Raw genomic sequence first — 16,524 nt, 5'->3', positions numbered from 1 at the left:
TGCCATCCTCCACTCTAAGCCTATTGCTCAGACAAGGGGGTTATGGGCAACAAGCTATGTCTCTAATCAGAGTTGTGTGAGTGAAGTATAGATAACTGACACAAGTCTTTCTATTTTGTACCTAGAAGTCACTTTCACAGACCACAGAGAACTTTCATATAAATAATCTGATGAAAAGCTATAAATTATATAAAACAGATATTTAAATATTTAAAAATATTTTTAGGGACTGAAGAGGCGACTGAGAAGTTAAAGGTACTTGCTTGCAAAGTCTGACTACCCAGGTTGAGTTCTCCAGAACCCACATAAAGTCAGATGCACAAAGTGGTGCATGTGTCTGGAGTTTTCAGTGGCAGGAGGCCCTGGCATACCCACTCTCTCTCTCATTCTCTCTAATGAATAAGATATATATTTAATTATATATATATATATATATATATATATATTCAATTTTTCTTTTGTTCATTTTTTATTTATTTATTTGAGAGTGACAGACACAGAGAGAAAGACAGATAGAGGGAGAGAGAGAGAATGGGCGCGCCAGGGCTTCCAGCCACTGCAAACGAACTCCAGACGCGTGTGCCCCCTTGTGCATCTGGCTAATGTGGGACCTGGGGAACCGAGCCTCAAACCAGGGTCCTTAGGCTTCACAGGCAAGCGCTTAACCGCTAAGCCATCTCTCTAGCCCTAAAATATATTTTCAATGAAGCAATTATACAAAGAATCTTATTATATCAGTTTCTATTCCTTTTTGCTTTGGGACTTTTTATCATACATATTTGAGTGAAAATAGAGGAAGAAACAAAACAAAGTCATTTAGATGGTCAGTAATTTTTTCTTTTAGAAATGCATGAATTCTGTGTTTAACGGTTAGAAACTGACCCCTACAGCAGACACATTCAGTTAAGTCTATTCTAATCTCAGCTGAGTCAGGATCCAACTTCAAGATCTCACTCCCAGGCACAGCTGTTTGACAAGTGCAGCAAAAGCCTGTCAAGTCTCTAGGCAGCATCATTCCTTTGGGATACAATGGATTTTTTTTGGCAATCCCTATTGCTCACTGATGGTAATTAGCAAGGCAATCTTTGGAGGAAATATACAATCAGGCAATGAGAAATGCTTTTTACAGAAGCTCTCCTTGAAAATAATTCATTGACACTACAAATGGTCAATACATACTGTTAATTCTGAAGTAAATTGCCCATTGATTCACCAAGATCCATGCTCTTGACCCTGTGGTCTAGTGAAATTCATTTTTTCTGAAGTTCTGAATTCAAGGGAAGTGGCGGTGACACAGTTGTTGATTGTGATTTACCTTCTCAATAGAGTTAGCAATTAGAGTGATTTCTCCATTATTTGCTCAGATTATACAGCGTCTTCCTTGACTGGTTCTGTGATAAAGGCCCCATTCCATGGGCACAGCCCAAAACCAAGGTCACAGTCTACATGTGGCCTTGCAGGAGCACACAATAGAACAGGATCGGGCTGACCCAGACAGCCAGCCGGAGAAGCTGGAGTCCTCCCCAGCAGTAGGTCAATGCCCTGGGCTGCAGAAGGAAAATTCTGCTCTAGGGAGGAACAGCTAGAAACAATTTAAATAAACTCAGTCCTTACCCCAAGAACAGGTATACTTCCCTCCCTCGATTTATAATGCAGTTTGGGGTTTTCAGTAACAAACAGGGTCTGGCCTGCTGTCACCCTTTTACAACAAGCTGTGTCGCAACATGCCTCCCACCAACACCTTAGACAAGTTTCGACAAGTGCAGCTGAATCACTTGAGATGGGCCAAAAGGTCAGGGCCCTGAAACTTGTCAGTATGCTTATCTAAAGGCGCTGGGAAGCACTCCATCCATTTCTGAGAGCAGGTAGGCTTTCCACCACACAAAGGCAGCTTTGTTTCTGCATATGTGACGCCTGTTAATTAGAATCAATGATTTTTTTTATTGTCGCTCCTGATAAGCTTGTTTGCCTAGCTTCATTTTCCTAAAACACTTTAAACGTTACTAAGGAGGGTGAATGTCAGCAGAACACTGAGATAGGCCTTGAAACAGGGCTGTGGTACTATAAGGTATTTACAATTTGTCATCCTTGGGGGTAATTTTGTAAGTTTAAATACACTAAAGGACATATTACAAAGAGCCAGGCAATGTCATTTTGTTTGAATATATTTATGGAAATGGACCAAAAGTGTCTATAGAGGTACATTGTCATTTTTTCCTTGAGTATGTGCCAGCTTATGACCAAAAGCAGAGAATAGAAGAACATTGATGACCACACTGTGTGTATCAAGTAAGCTACTTTATGAACAGATGGGGAATATTGTGTTTCATAATCTTAGTAAAATAGCCCTTCACACCAAATTTCTGTGCATAATGGTGAATATTTTTGGTGATTCATTTATGACTTTGCCCTCGAAAACGAACAGATCTCCCCAAAGGGTGAGTGCCTGTGGGATGTGAGGACACTGCACAGCCTCATGACTTAGAGAGATGATGAGTAGAAGTGAATTATGCACCAAGAGCATGTAATTTGGACAAGGTGGGAAAAACTGAGTAATCCACTTGAGGTAAGAAGTATTCCCCAGCAGTGGTTACTCTGTGGCAATGGAATCCTCAAAGAATAAGAAAGAAAAACGGTAGGACTGGGAAAGACTTAGTAACTGAAAAGCAAGTTATAGTGGCCAGCACTGACAGGGGAAAAGATGGCACTGAAAACAAATAGTATGATGAGAAAGGGTCACCACCACCACTCATGAAAATCTCAAAGTTCAAGACTGAAATGTTTTTTCTCTTCAAGGAACTACAAGAATCCCTGATAAAGGTGGGGGAGATGTCTGCTCAATGGAACAAATGCTTGTTATGCAAGTATTACGGCCTGAGTTCAGACCTCTAGCATCCATGTAAACTCCTAGGATGGTGGCACACGCCTGTAATTCTAGAGTTAGGAAGGGCAGAGATAGGAAATTCTTGGGGCTTTCCTTCTAGTAGCAAAATCAGAGAGATGTGGTTCATTGAAAGACTCCGTGATCAAGTAAGCTATCCAGTGTCAAACTCTAGCCTACATATACATGACACATGTATAGGCACACTCACATATCCATGTACCCACATACATATGAAAATTAACACACATACATGTGCATGTTAAAAGAAAGAAAGGAAAAGAGAACATAAAAGAAAACCCAGATAACTCAGTGGGTACTTCTAACTCTCTAGGCTAATTTCTTACTTGGCCTTCATCATTACTCAACATTTCTTTCTGGGCACTCATAAAGACCACACTTCCAAGCCTCCCTTACTATTAGTGGATGCCAATGACTGAGGTCTGTCCAAAAGTATAAGAGAAGAAGGAAATTATATCACTTCTCGGCTGAGCTCCTCAAACATTCTCAAGAACATCTTCTTCCACCAAAGGCTTCCACTGCTGAATCAGTACATTGCAGGATCCTGTATGACTGCAAAACACTAGCTATGTTACAACCTGAACAAAAAATACATTTTTATCATTTCAAGCCATAGATACAGAGTTATAGCTATATCTTAGTCATATATATATATAACATATATATTTATCATATATATATATATATACACACACACACATATATATATATATATATCATAGTTATAGTGCTAGATTATTTCAATAAACTTCACTAAGTCCCTTTTTCTTTTCATTTCATTTTTTCCATGTGTGTAAGTATGGTGCATGCATGTTTGTGTACACTTGTGTGTACCCCATGGGCATGCAAGAGGAAGACAGAGGAAAACATTGGGTGTCCTTCTCTATTGCTCCTCCACTTTATTTCCTGCATACGAAGTCTTTCACTAAACTTTAATTTGAGTTATAGTCATGTAATACCATAGCCAACTTTTTATGTAGGATTGAGCTCAGGTCCTCAACCTTTGTAACAAGCATTCTTACCTGATGCGCCATCTCCTCAGTCCCTCATTTGTCTTTTCCTATTACTATCTCAAAGTATCTCTAATCAAATCCTCCAACCTCCTTATAGCCTAAGCTAGCCTCATGCTCCCCATTCTCTTAGCCCAGCCTCAGGGGTGCTAGGATTGCAGGCATGTGTGTATCGCCATACCAAACCCTCATCTCATTCTGGAGAAGGTAATTTACGGAAGTTTCAAGAGCACTGAAATTAAAATCAACTTGCTTTCACATGTACAGAATATGGGTTACTAAAAATAAATAAATAAAATAAAATAAAATAAAACAAATCAGTTGGCATGGCTTTGTGGGGAGCTGAAGGGAACAGAGTACCCTTATCTTTCCCATAAAATAATTGCTAGTAGTTTGCCTTTTTTTAAATTTACTATTTATTTGCAAGTACAAAGACAGAGAGGGAAGAAAGTACAGAGAGAGAGAGGGAAGGAGGGAGGGAGGGAGGGAGGGAGGGAGGGAGGGAGGGAGGGAGGGAGGGAGGGAGGGAGAAAGTAGGCATGCCAGAGAAACTCACCACTGCAAATGAACTCCAGATGCATGTATCACTTTGTGCATCTGGCTTTACATGGGTACTGGAGAATCAAACCCAGGCCATCAGGTTTTGAAAGCAAGGACCTTTAACCTGAACCATTTCTCCAGTCCTCGTTTACCTACTCTAATATTAACATTGGGATACTTTTTAATATTAATTGTGGGAAACTTCAAATATTCAAACAAATAGAAATATGAGAATAATGAATCTCAAAGTATTAACTATGTAGCTTCATGCACGCGTGCATGTGAGTGTGTGTGTGAGAGAGAAAGAGAGAGAGAGAGAGAGAGAGAGAGATCTATATGTGTATCACTGAGGGAGCCACTTTGGTTAGGACTCAAAGGTGACACTAAATAATACTTGAAAATGTAGTTGAAAGAACAGAGCTTGAATCTCAAGCCCCACAAATGACTTCATTTTGAAACCCATTGTGAGGATGAAAGTAATTTGGTAGTTCACAACAGTCATTTTCTTTGCTCCCCATTTCCCCAAAGGAATTTTTGGTTTATGGGAAAGTTGTAATATATCCTTCGTAGTCAAAATGAAGTACGCCATAGAGAGCAGCGCACTGAGTACAGTGAGTCTTTTCCTAGCACCTGAGCATTATGTGTAGAAATTTCACTTTTCCATTGTTATTTCCCAAAAGCAAGACTTGACTATGTAAAAAGGAAAAATAAATAGTGAGGTGAGAGACCCTGAGGCAGCATGGAGATCCAGAGGGAAGTCACCACACATGAGGTAGAAAATAAAGTTGTATTTCAGATTTATTTATTTTGGTAAGGCTGTGTTGTGTCCTCCATTTTCCCTTCACTTCAACTTCCTACAACCCCAAATGTATTCTATTGGCTAAGAAAGCATCATTTGCTCTTTTCTGGACAAGTTTCACAGTAGAAAGTATGACTGGGAATGGGGTGGAGGAGAAAGTGCCAAAAGAAAGAGTTCCACAGTGACCTATTTATCAGACACAGGCATACTCAACAGGCCCAAGACTCAGCAGAGCACAATCAAACATTCTAGAACACAGAAAATGTTCTGAAATGATAAGCCTGAGAAACTCAAAAACATTAACTATAAGAATCAATGACCAATCAGAGTCTCCACCTGGAACTCTCCATGTCTATGTCCTGGGAGGGGTTCTGTGTCGGGCTCTTCTAGTACCACAGGCAGACAACTGGAGCTTGGGCAACCCGCCCCACATGAGAGGCTAGTTTGCCTAGGGCATAAACCTCTACTAAGGGAAGGCTGGCTTCTCCTCAACTTTCCCAGTCCCAAAGGGTAGAGCCTATGGCAGTCTCAGGTGGACTCAGGAACAGGGTGCTATTTTAAGGTAAATTGGTGTAATTTTTTCTTTCCTCTAACCATCCTAAACATTTAGCTCTGTTACCAATTAATTAGTGTAAGCAGAAAAAAAAAAAGAAAGTAAATCTCAACAATGAAAGAAAAAATGTCTTAAAAGGGCTAACAAACTCAGCATAATACAAACCAATCCAAACCTTTGTTTAACGTACTTCACACTCTTTACAGATTATAAAAGGAAATATTTAACTAAAGGAAATCAACACATGCACAGGTTAATGTACGCAATAGCCTCTGTCCACATTTTAATCATTTTGAGTAACTGGTCAAATAGCTTTGGTCTCTAGGGCTTCCCCTGGTTTTAAATGATTTGTCTTTTAAGTCCACAACAGAAAGTGCTTTTTACATGGGTTTCCCTGGCTTCTCACCTGGTATAAGATAAGTTTGTATTTCATATGATTGTCACTAAGCGGTACGTTTAAATAAAGAATTAATTGTAAACTGAAGAGATATGCAAATACTTCAAGGGAGTTATAGGGTCCTGTTTTTTTTCACTAAAGCACTTTACCTATCACAGCCCCAGCTTTGTGTTTACTTATATGTCATCCTTAGATGAGTGTCAGGTCTTCAAAGAAATGTTCCTTGTATTTCAGTTTGGCTTCCAGAACAAGGTTGGCATCCCATGTAGTGGGTCAACACATCAATCTGCAGGCTACTTAACTTGGATCATGACACACCCAGTTTTCTTGAGATGAGCCTACCTTAGAATAATATTCCAGGGAAACCAAACCTGGAATCTTTCTCATTCTCAAAAATATTCTGAAGTTTAGAGCCTTGCACACAATTCCCAGAGCCCAGTCAGCTGATTATCCAATTTCCAAATAGCATAGCAAATTATTTATTTTATTTTGTAGTTTTTTTAAAGATAATTCTGTATAATTAGCTGTTCTCCCTCCTTAAGTCTATGACTATAGTCTAAGAAAATGGTAAGAGCAGACAGGCATTATTCCACTGTCTTACTTAAGTCTGTATGTATAAGGAAACCTACTCAGACTTACCAATATACCCACATAGGATAAGACCATCTGACATCCAAAAGGAGGGTAGATGTGAAATCAAACCTTCCCAACTTGAGTTCTGAGTTTGTCAGATACACATCCATTGCTCAAAGTTATGACTTTCATTGTCTTATAGATGGTCTAGAAGCTCTGACCAGGTCTTTACAAGAGAAACTTTAAAAATAAGCCTGGAAAAAAAAATAGCATCTCTTTTACAAGTCATCTATCCAGAACTTGAAGAAAACATATATGAAAGATCAAAGATTATCAGACTACCTTCTTTGTGGAAATGCAATTGCTTCTTGTCTCTCACTCTACACAATCAAATTCTACCTGCAGTCAAAGGTGTCAACATGACATCTCAAAGAAGAGAGAAGTAAATACTATCCCAAAGGTCACCATACAACACTGAGTGAATTTTCTATACTAGTGCAACCTGAAAGAGCTAAATAAATATGTTTTTAAAGCCACACATGACTCAGCCAGGTGTGGTGATGCACACCTTTAATCCCAGCACTCAGGAGGCAGAGGTAGGAGATTTAAAGAGTTCAAGGCCACCCTGAGACTATATAGTGAATTCCAGGTCAGCCTGGGCTAGAGTAAAGCCCTACTTTGGAAGAAAATAAGTAAATAAAACTATACATGAACAGAACACAAAAGTTTAGACATATACTTCCTTAACCCAATTATTTATGAAAAGATTTAAATAACTTTTAAATGTCATATCAGGGCATAAAAAGAGATGAACCAAAAAATAAATGTGAACTAAAAGAAACATTAACCATCATGTAGTTAATGATTTTGTTTAATGAGGATAAAGCCCCAAATATTTAACTTCTTAGAGTTGCTCCCATTACCTATTACTTTTCATTAATCCTAGCGTCAGTGAGAAAAGAAACATAAACCCTGATTTTCTTTGAAACATTTGCTGCAATCTGCTATGAATTTATTTTAAGGACAAAGTTCAAGAAAGGTCAGTTTCTCAGGTAAACTGGATTAAATGCCTACTAAAGGGAAATGAAACTCAACTGCTACCAAATGGCAATCTTCTAAACGGTCTCTTGGGATGTGGAATTGGACTTAATAGACACCTTACAAACTGTGGTTAGTTCCCTATGGGATGAGAACTTCTGTGGTTTTGCTTTTCTCTGTTCTAATGGATCTGTAACTTATGGTGACATATATATGTCTGCATCCTGTTGACATGAATACACACAGATAAATACGCTTGTATCTCTCTCTTATGTAAAACCATTTGAAAAAAAACCTGGAGACTTGGTTTTACTTTTTAGATCATTTAGTTTGTATCTAACATCTGACTGACTGGTGTCTTGTGGGATATGATTTGGAAGTTATACTCTCTCTGATCTCTAACAGATGTTTTACTGGCATAATTTCATCCTTGAGAGACAAAGAGGATATTAATGTTAATTTTATTTATTTAATTGCATCACAAAGATTTAATAGAAGGGAAATTCATATTTTGGTAATTTATGAACTCTTCTGAAATGTCCATAGTAGCAAATATATAGTTTTCTATTAAAAACAGAAAGTCTGGGGGCTGGAGGGATGGCTTAGCTGTTAAGACATTTTGCAAAGCCAAAGGACCCAGGTTCGATTCCTCAGGACCCACATTAGCCAGATGCACAAGCGGGCGCACACAACTGGAGTTCATTTGCAGCGGCTGGAGGCCCTGGCGCACCCATTCTCTCTCCCTCCCTCTTTCTCTGTCAAATGAATAAATAAATAAAAATAAAATAAAAAAATAAAAGAATAGAAGTCTGCATTGTGTTTGGGAGGGCTCTTTTTTACCTTTAAAGATGGGGAATATGTGACAAATTTCTGTGTCACTTTTATGTCAGGGAGGCAAGGAGAGGCAATGGCTTACCTGTAGGTTAGCACAGGTCTCATGCCAAATTTTAACTATTTATGCAGAGTGAGAATACCCTGAACATGAGATAGGCACTCACTTGCAAGCTTCCTGCCACTTCTCTGCTCATTCTAAAGTTTTATCTCATCTCTGTATTCTATTCCAAGAGAACACTCTAGTTGTGGTGGTTTGAGTGTAAAATGTCCCCCAGGCCTCATATTTTTATTATTGCTTAATCCTTAGCTGGTATAGCCTTTGGGAGATAGAGCCTTGCTGGAAGAGGAGTGTCACTGGGGGTGGGCCCTTTAACCCTGCACTGCTGGGTATTCTCTGCTAGCTCACTCTTTCTACTTCCTCTTTTGATGTGACAAGATGTGATACCCAACAGTCTGTTCTTGTTATGTTTTTTCAGCCATGATGAAACTTCTTGACACTGTAAACCAGAAATAAACCCTTTCCTTCCATACACTGCTTCTAGCCAGGTGTTCTGTCCTAGCAATGAGAAGATAACTGCTACTCTGATGCTGATAGTAATAAGAAGTACTCACTACCAAAACAGACTCTCTACATTTGAGCTCAAATGACAAGATCAGATTTTATGTGTCTATAGTTCAGGGTGAGAACTTAGAAGCTTGTAGAGTCTTGGTTCTCAGGCTTTATTAGAACCACATGGGTAAGCTACATCCTAGACAATCACAACACAAATTCTGGGTTGCTACCCTGGTACCGAGAGTTTGCCAAGTTCCCCAGATTAGGTCCACTATCAGTCAAGTTAAGAGCAGTGCCTACAAACTTTAAGGGAGAAAGAGCCAAATAACTTAATAATCTTGGAAAAATCAATTTCCCTACGCTTTGTTCTCATCTGAAAAAATGGTATGTGTGGAAGGAAGTTGGAGCTCCATACTAATTGATTTCTTAGTATGGAGAAAAAAAACACATCCTTGCAAAACATTTTAAGTACACAGCAAAGTACACAAAACATTATCACAGATACCTTTTATAAAACCTGTATTACGACCATCAGTTAAAATAAGTATTTTCCATACTTATTTCAGTTCTCTCTTTTAGGAAGAAGATAAAGCAAGATCTCCACATCTTATTTCTTCCCATTTTTCCTCTCTAGAAGTATCCACCACCCTAAGATTACTGGTTACTTTGCCCATGGGATTGCTTTGCTTAACCTCATTTTTTTTTTTCAGAACAATAAATACTTCTGTGTGCTTAAGTGTATATAAAATGCATTATGCCATATGTACCTTTTTACATGCATATTTTTGAGATTTATTCATGTGGATATATTTGTGAGTATATTTCATTAATTTTGAATACGTTCATAATATTTTATAGGAATCAACTAAAGTCTATTGGTTTACCTTATCTATGGACAGTTAGATTGTTTATATTTTATATTTTAAAATATCCTCCAAACATAATACATACATCTCTTCTCGGATATCCTTGCCACCATATGAAAAAGTCTCTAGGGGAGAAATACAAACATGGCATTGCTGCTTATGTTCATTTTCAACCTTACTAGGTATTTCCAAATTGCTTTCCAAAGTGATTATACCAATCTGCTTTTGCTGGAAATATTTACATAGTTCTTTTCTCCATACCCTTATCAATACTTGGTACTGTGAAGTTTTATATATTTTTGCCAGTATGAAGTTGTTGATGTGTTAACTAATAATTATATTTAAAAATTTCTTAAAGTCCCTTCTGGTCATGTAATTCTGGCCATCACATCAATGCCAAGCCTTATCAAAATAACAAATTAAAGTCTATGAATCAAACAGCTTACAATCAATTTACTTTTGCCCAGGAAATATACTGCATGGATAAAGCTGGCCCATGAACTCATATACCAGCACATAAAAGAAGAATGGGGACATGGCCTGGTTCTGTATTTATTTTCTTGTGTTCATAATCCAATGTTGCTTAAAAAGCAAACTGCCCAATATTCAAGCCAAAGCAAATACACTGGATTTTGCCAGGCAAAATGCCTGTGGAGAAATGAGTCAATTCATACAAAATTCAAAACTGTCTTTGGTCAGTGACATTTTCATGAAAATCTGTGGGTGGGTAAAAAGTTTTACAGAATTCCTTTTTGCTATTGGATAAAATTCATCCAGGAAAAATAAGCAAATTTTAAGTGGCAACCCACATTTCCCCTAATTCCCTTATTAACACTCCCCTAACCTCCCAACACAACTGCTTTCAATTGTGCACTAAAGCAAGTCTTGGCGATTCTGATCCTGGCAACAGAACTCTGGGGCCCCTGCTCACGTGGCCCTGATGGGATGGACTTTCTCAACACAGGCACTCATAGACAGACCTTGCCCCACCTCACTCACCACCTCCCGAGAAACACAACCTTATGTTGCCCACCCTTCAACTTAATGGCAAAAAGACCTATATAGGGTGGAAATATTCCCAGTACGTTCTCTATTGAAACTACTACTGTGGGTACTTAGGCATGGTTGGTGTACTTCAATAGTTTTGGGTTACAGTGTATATTGTCCTCTTAAGAGCATGAAACTTGTTTGAGAAGAGACTTGTTTTGACTTGACCATCTAGAACCTTATTATCTCAGAAATTCATAACTGAATTCAGCATAGTTACACCTGGGAATGTTCAACAGTTCTGAAAGCTCATGATTTACCAAGGTTGGTGTGGATCTATGTTCAAGAAAGTCAAAATAGGATGGCGACACCTACAAACAAGTTAACAGATAGCAGTGAGTGGACTTGAGAACTTTTAAACATAACTGTTCCATGTCCCCGTTTCTGATTAAGTTGCCTGTCTATGTATGTCCCTGCCGAGGCTTTTGCCTCTCAAGGCACTTGCCACTCACTGGAATTTTCTGTTCCATCTAGCTAGAATGTCAAAGACAGCAAGTAGCTTGGATTTCCACAGAAGCAGTCAGAATGAAATAAACAGAAAGGGTGGTAAAAGGAAAAGAGTCCATTCTCCTCTAGTACTAGAAACAATTGTGCAACCAAGAATCCTGACTGATCTACATCTCTGGGTTCCAGGTAGGACTACAGACTCATAATAAGAGATTCACAAAAGCATTCTCCCATGTAGCCAAGGGAGTTCAGCATGCAGGAAGGTCACCCATGGCAGTCTCTTACTGTAAGCAGGCAACAGCTCTGACACACCTTCCTTTACGCTTAACTTCCAGAGGTTCTTTGTGCTGCTTGTAGCCATGGTCACCAAACACCAAGGGGTCACCATTCCTTCCTTGGGTCAATAAGTTCACTAAGTGAGAATGATAGCTAACTCTATCACAGATTTTAAAAGTAGTAGCATTAAACACACATAGGACAAAAGTGGACTGAGTCTTAGAACTTAAACTGCTCCTAGCTTTTGTAGCAACCACAACAACCCATAAATTACTGCTCCCCAAGAAGAAACATGGTCAGTGCACCTGGTACAAGTCTTTGGATCTGAATCTACTACCTTCAGAATTCAGAGCAGCAAGACACTTCAGTGTTAGAGTGCCTTGCATCTGGATTTCTTGAGTGTAAAGCTTCATTTTGAAAAGGGCGGGAGAAAGCTTTCTTATTCCTTTCCAGGTTCGTCCTCTTAAAGCACAATGCCTTCTGTTCACACACTACAACTTGAAAGGATTGCTAATCTTCCACTGTGAGATGATTAACGGCCAGTTGGCTGTAGCTCTACAGATCAAGCAGATGACACATAGCAACATAACTGTCTTTGTAATACATAAGGACCATGATATGTATGCTTAAATGAAATGGATGTCTTCCTCTGTGTGTGTGTGTATGTGTGTGTACATACATACATACATACATACATACATACGTGTGTGTGTGTGTGTGTGTGTGTGTGTGTGTATTCCCCAAACTAGAATTACAGCATTAGTCAGCTCCTAAGAGACCTCACTTTGTACAAATGCATTTGCATCATAACATGAAAGTAAGTAGTCTGTGGTTCCAGATTTGATGTTAGTCAATAAGTAATTGGAGCTTTGCACAGATTTCTTACCTTAATGAGGAGAGGGCAGTTGAGGAGGGAAAACTTTCCTCCCATACCCAGCTGAAACAGCACAATGAAAAGCAATGCAGAGATCTGCAAACATTCACCTCTTGGCTTACTCATTCACTCAACCATTTCTATTTTTAATATTCATCATGTACTTCAGCAAAAATCAACTCTTATAAAGTTATACATCTTTGAAAAGTCTGGGAACAGTGGGAAGATGGGGAAATCCTATTGCATTAAAATTAATTTTGCAAAACAAAAAAAAAATTTGGATAATTCATGCCTTTATGTTTACTTCAATAAAGCCAAATCCAGTAAACTATTTTCAGCCAGGATTAGTCAGAACTGAAAGGTTGGACTGTTTTCCTTCAGAGACTAAATGTCTTTCCTGCTTGCAATAGGCTGGTGTGTTCCAAACAGAGTAAATGGAATTGCCTTCAATTGCTTGTCTCTTTCTGGCATTTCTAATGCAGAGCCCTACTGATAGAGTAAGGTTTTGCCTCCTGGAATGTAATTATTCTTTTCACTCATAGAACCTGGCATGCTCACAATGTATCAGCTTCAGGTTTTCCTTAAGAAAAAAAATCACACCATGGGGCACAACACACTAAAAGAAATGCAATTTCATTCCACCAGAAATCCTTAGAACTCTTTCAGAAATATCTACTGGATAGTGAAAAGGTGTCTCTAATTCTTGCATCCTAGCTATCACCTGTTTTGTTGGCTTTACATGAATCAGTGTTGGGCCAATCTAGCCTCAGACATACACAGTCCAGAATCTTTCTGTCATGACATGCCACAGAAAGACGGGACTCTGGTTGAGAGATCACTGTTTGAATAAGTTCCTTTCAAATTGATTTATATATTTCACATAGTACTGATCTCCAGAATTTTCAACATCAAGGGAAATAAAATTGTCAGATTTTAACTCTGAAGAAATATTCCTGTCTATTTAAACTAATATAAAACATATGTTCTTCTTTTTCCAAGTGATCAGTAAGCTGTCACAGATTGTGTAAAGCTATCCTGTGATCCCAAGGGTGATGTCCTGCTTCTAAGTCCTGAGAGTTTCTGGGAGGTGTGAAATTGTTGTGAAATCATTTAAGAATCATATTGTTCCAAAATACTCAATTTTGCCAAGAAACAGAATAAGAGTTCCAGGATCAATTTTGGGAAAGTGGGGGCAGGAAAAAGATATCAGTACCATTTGTTTCAGCACCAAAGACCTTTTCTCTTACACTTTTCCACAGAATTCCCTTTCCTTAAAACGAAGTGATATCCCATGAGGTTTGGCTCCAGAGGTTTCTCTGTGTGTTTCTTGCTGGCCATAAATCATTAACAAGTCTCACAACCCTAGAAGGCAGTGTGCTGGTGTGTGGGAGCTTGCAGCAACATTTCCACTAGCCAAGTTGCTAAGTAGTGAGTTCCTTTCTCGAATGTCAGAACCATTCCTCTCCGACCCCAATTCTCACCCAATTTTTGGAGGGAATGAAAATTACTGAGTATTTGTTTTGGAAAAGAACTAAAGCTTGCTTGTGTGCTGCATGGTCCTCTGCTCTCAAACATCCTGACACACTACACGGAATCCAAGTGTGAGCCATGCCCATCATGTCCAAGACTCTGGACCGCGTGGCAGACTGGCCAGCCCTACCATGCAGGGCCATGTACCTGTGCAGAAGAGAACCAAGAAATGGAGAGAAACCAGCTGCCACTGATCACCAAAGAAAACTACCCCTTCCTCCAGGTGAAGGGGTGTGCAATTGCAGGGATACTCTCACCACTAAACATCCAAATACCAAAAAGAAGAACCTGTCCCCTGACCTGTGGGCCAAGTTGCAGGGGGGGGGGGAGCGGAGGAATAACGTATGCATGAAAAGCAAGCTGGGCCTTCAAGAAAGGTGGCCTCCCGAACTTCACTCACCGTACACTTGTTAGGCTTCTCCCCCGAGTGGACCCTCATGTGGATGAGCAGTTTATAGCGGGCGTTGAAGGGCTTGTACCTTCGAGGGCAGCCGGCCCAGAAGCAAGTGAAGTCCTCCCCTTTGCGCTGGTCTATGTGGACCTTCTCGATGTGCCGCACCAGTTCCTCCTGCTGGTCATACAGGGCGCTGCAGTCTATCCAGCGACAACTGTGCTTGCCCCCCAAGTCGTCCATCTCCCCATCATCTTCCAGCGTGGCCTGGGCCAGGGCCAGCGGCTGGGCGTGGGGCACGAGCTCTGGGTGGTGAAGGTGCGGGTGGGCGTGATAGGGGGGCGGGGGGCCTTGGGGCTGTGGCAGAGGAGGGAGAGGGGGCGCAGCGGGCAGGTCCAGGGTGCTGCTGGCCGAGAACTCCTCCAGGCGCTCCGTCTTGAGCATGCCCGCTGGAGGCCCTTCGGGGCCGGCCAGGCCGTGCTGCACCACCATGTTGTTGACCGCGCCGGGCTGCAGGCCTCCGTGCTCCAGCTGCTGCATACGCTCGTACTCCAGCGTGCCCTCCTCGTCGTAGGCCGCCAGCGCCTGCCCTCCACCGGCCACCAGCACACCCTTCTGGCCGCTGGGCACCGCGCACGTCTGGGGGATGCAGCTGCCTCGCACACCCAGGAAATGCCCGTAGACCTCTGGCTGCGGGGACATGTTGGCCGGGGAGGCCCTTGATCCGTTGATGTAGGCCACCAAGGATGTGGGTGAGGTGCGGATGATGGTATTGAAGTCAATCCCGATGCCGTCGGACAGCGGGGACAAGGAGAGAGCTCTCTTCTTTGAGCGGGCCGAATGGGACCTGGTGGCTGAGTGCCGTGCGCTAGGGTAAGGAGAGTGGCTGCTTTCCATGCCGAAAAGGTAGGGTGGCAATGAGTTAGAGACGCTACTGCTGGACACGGATGTGCCAGGAGGAAGGCTGAGGAGGTCCCCTAGATCCATGCCATTCTGAGCGCCGTGGGTGGAGGGCAGCGAAGGGAACGCCTTGTAACCGTGAGACCACTCTTGCTTCACGCTCAAGGCCGAGTGACTCTCTGTCAGACTCAACGTTGTGGATGCCAAAGACTCCCGAGAAAGAAGGGACCTGGAACGGCAGCCGGAGGGAGGGAAAATACCATTTTAGCAGGATATAGATTGCTTAAGAGCTAAAAGAACATTTTACTGACAATCCCTTAAGTATTTCCCCTAATTACATTCTTCACTAAACACACATTCTTGGGCTACGATAAAATCCAAGGCTTTTCATTCCAGGTAAATAATATTTTACCAAGAAGAACAATAAAAGATAATGCTTATTGAAGTAATAACACAAAAGGTCTATTGTTATAAATAATTCTAGCACTTTAGTGATAATGAGTAGGCCTCGCTTTATTTTAAAACAACTTTATATAGAAGGGAAAATTAGAGACCTGGGAAAAATTATTGATGCCTGTCAGAGCAAAGCAATGAACTAGTATTGGTTAGGCATCTACGTATGAATCATGCTGGCATTGGTTTTGCAGGCCACGCAGGACTAATCAGCCTTGGCCTTCAAGTAAAATCTACTTGAGGAGGTCACATACAAACCTGTGCTTGGTGTTTCTTTTTTATTTTAAATAAATCTTGAAAGTCAAAAAACGTTGCCAAAGGGGACTTAGTAATAATTTCATAATTGAATTCCACTGACATTAGCAAACTAAGATTTTTGTAAAGCACAATTTACAATGTTCAGTCATACTAAATAATCCCAATCAATTTAAAATACATACAAGATATATGGAATAGGGTGTAGCTTGGTAATAAAATGCATGAATGAGTACTGAGTTCAGTCCCCAGCACCAAAACCATTTCTATAATAAAATAAAATACA

The 16,524-nt window shown here is 40.5% G+C and overlaps 1 protein-coding gene across 4 annotated transcripts in view; it reads right to left on the bottom strand.

The window, feature by feature from the left end:
- The window catches only part of Glis3 (GLIS family zinc finger 3), a 492,950-nt gene that overhangs the window by 303,385 nt on the left and 173,041 nt on the right, over positions 1-16,524 (bottom strand). For all 4 annotated transcript variants that reach the window (XM_045157705.1, XM_045157712.1, XM_045157721.1 and 1 more), the window contains one exon: positions 14,640-15,759. In XM_045157705.1, the coding sequence (XP_045013640.1) occupies positions 14,640-15,759 (1,120 nt within the window). The remainder of the gene's footprint in view (positions 1-14,639; positions 15,760-16,524) is intronic.

This window comes from Jaculus jaculus, chromosome 1, assembly GCF_020740685.1.
Source record: "Jaculus jaculus isolate mJacJac1 chromosome 1, mJacJac1.mat.Y.cur, whole genome shotgun sequence".
In the NCBI taxonomy this organism is placed as follows: domain Eukaryota; kingdom Metazoa; phylum Chordata; class Mammalia; order Rodentia; family Dipodidae; genus Jaculus; species Jaculus jaculus.
This window is presented reverse-complemented; position numbering and strand designations above follow the sequence as displayed.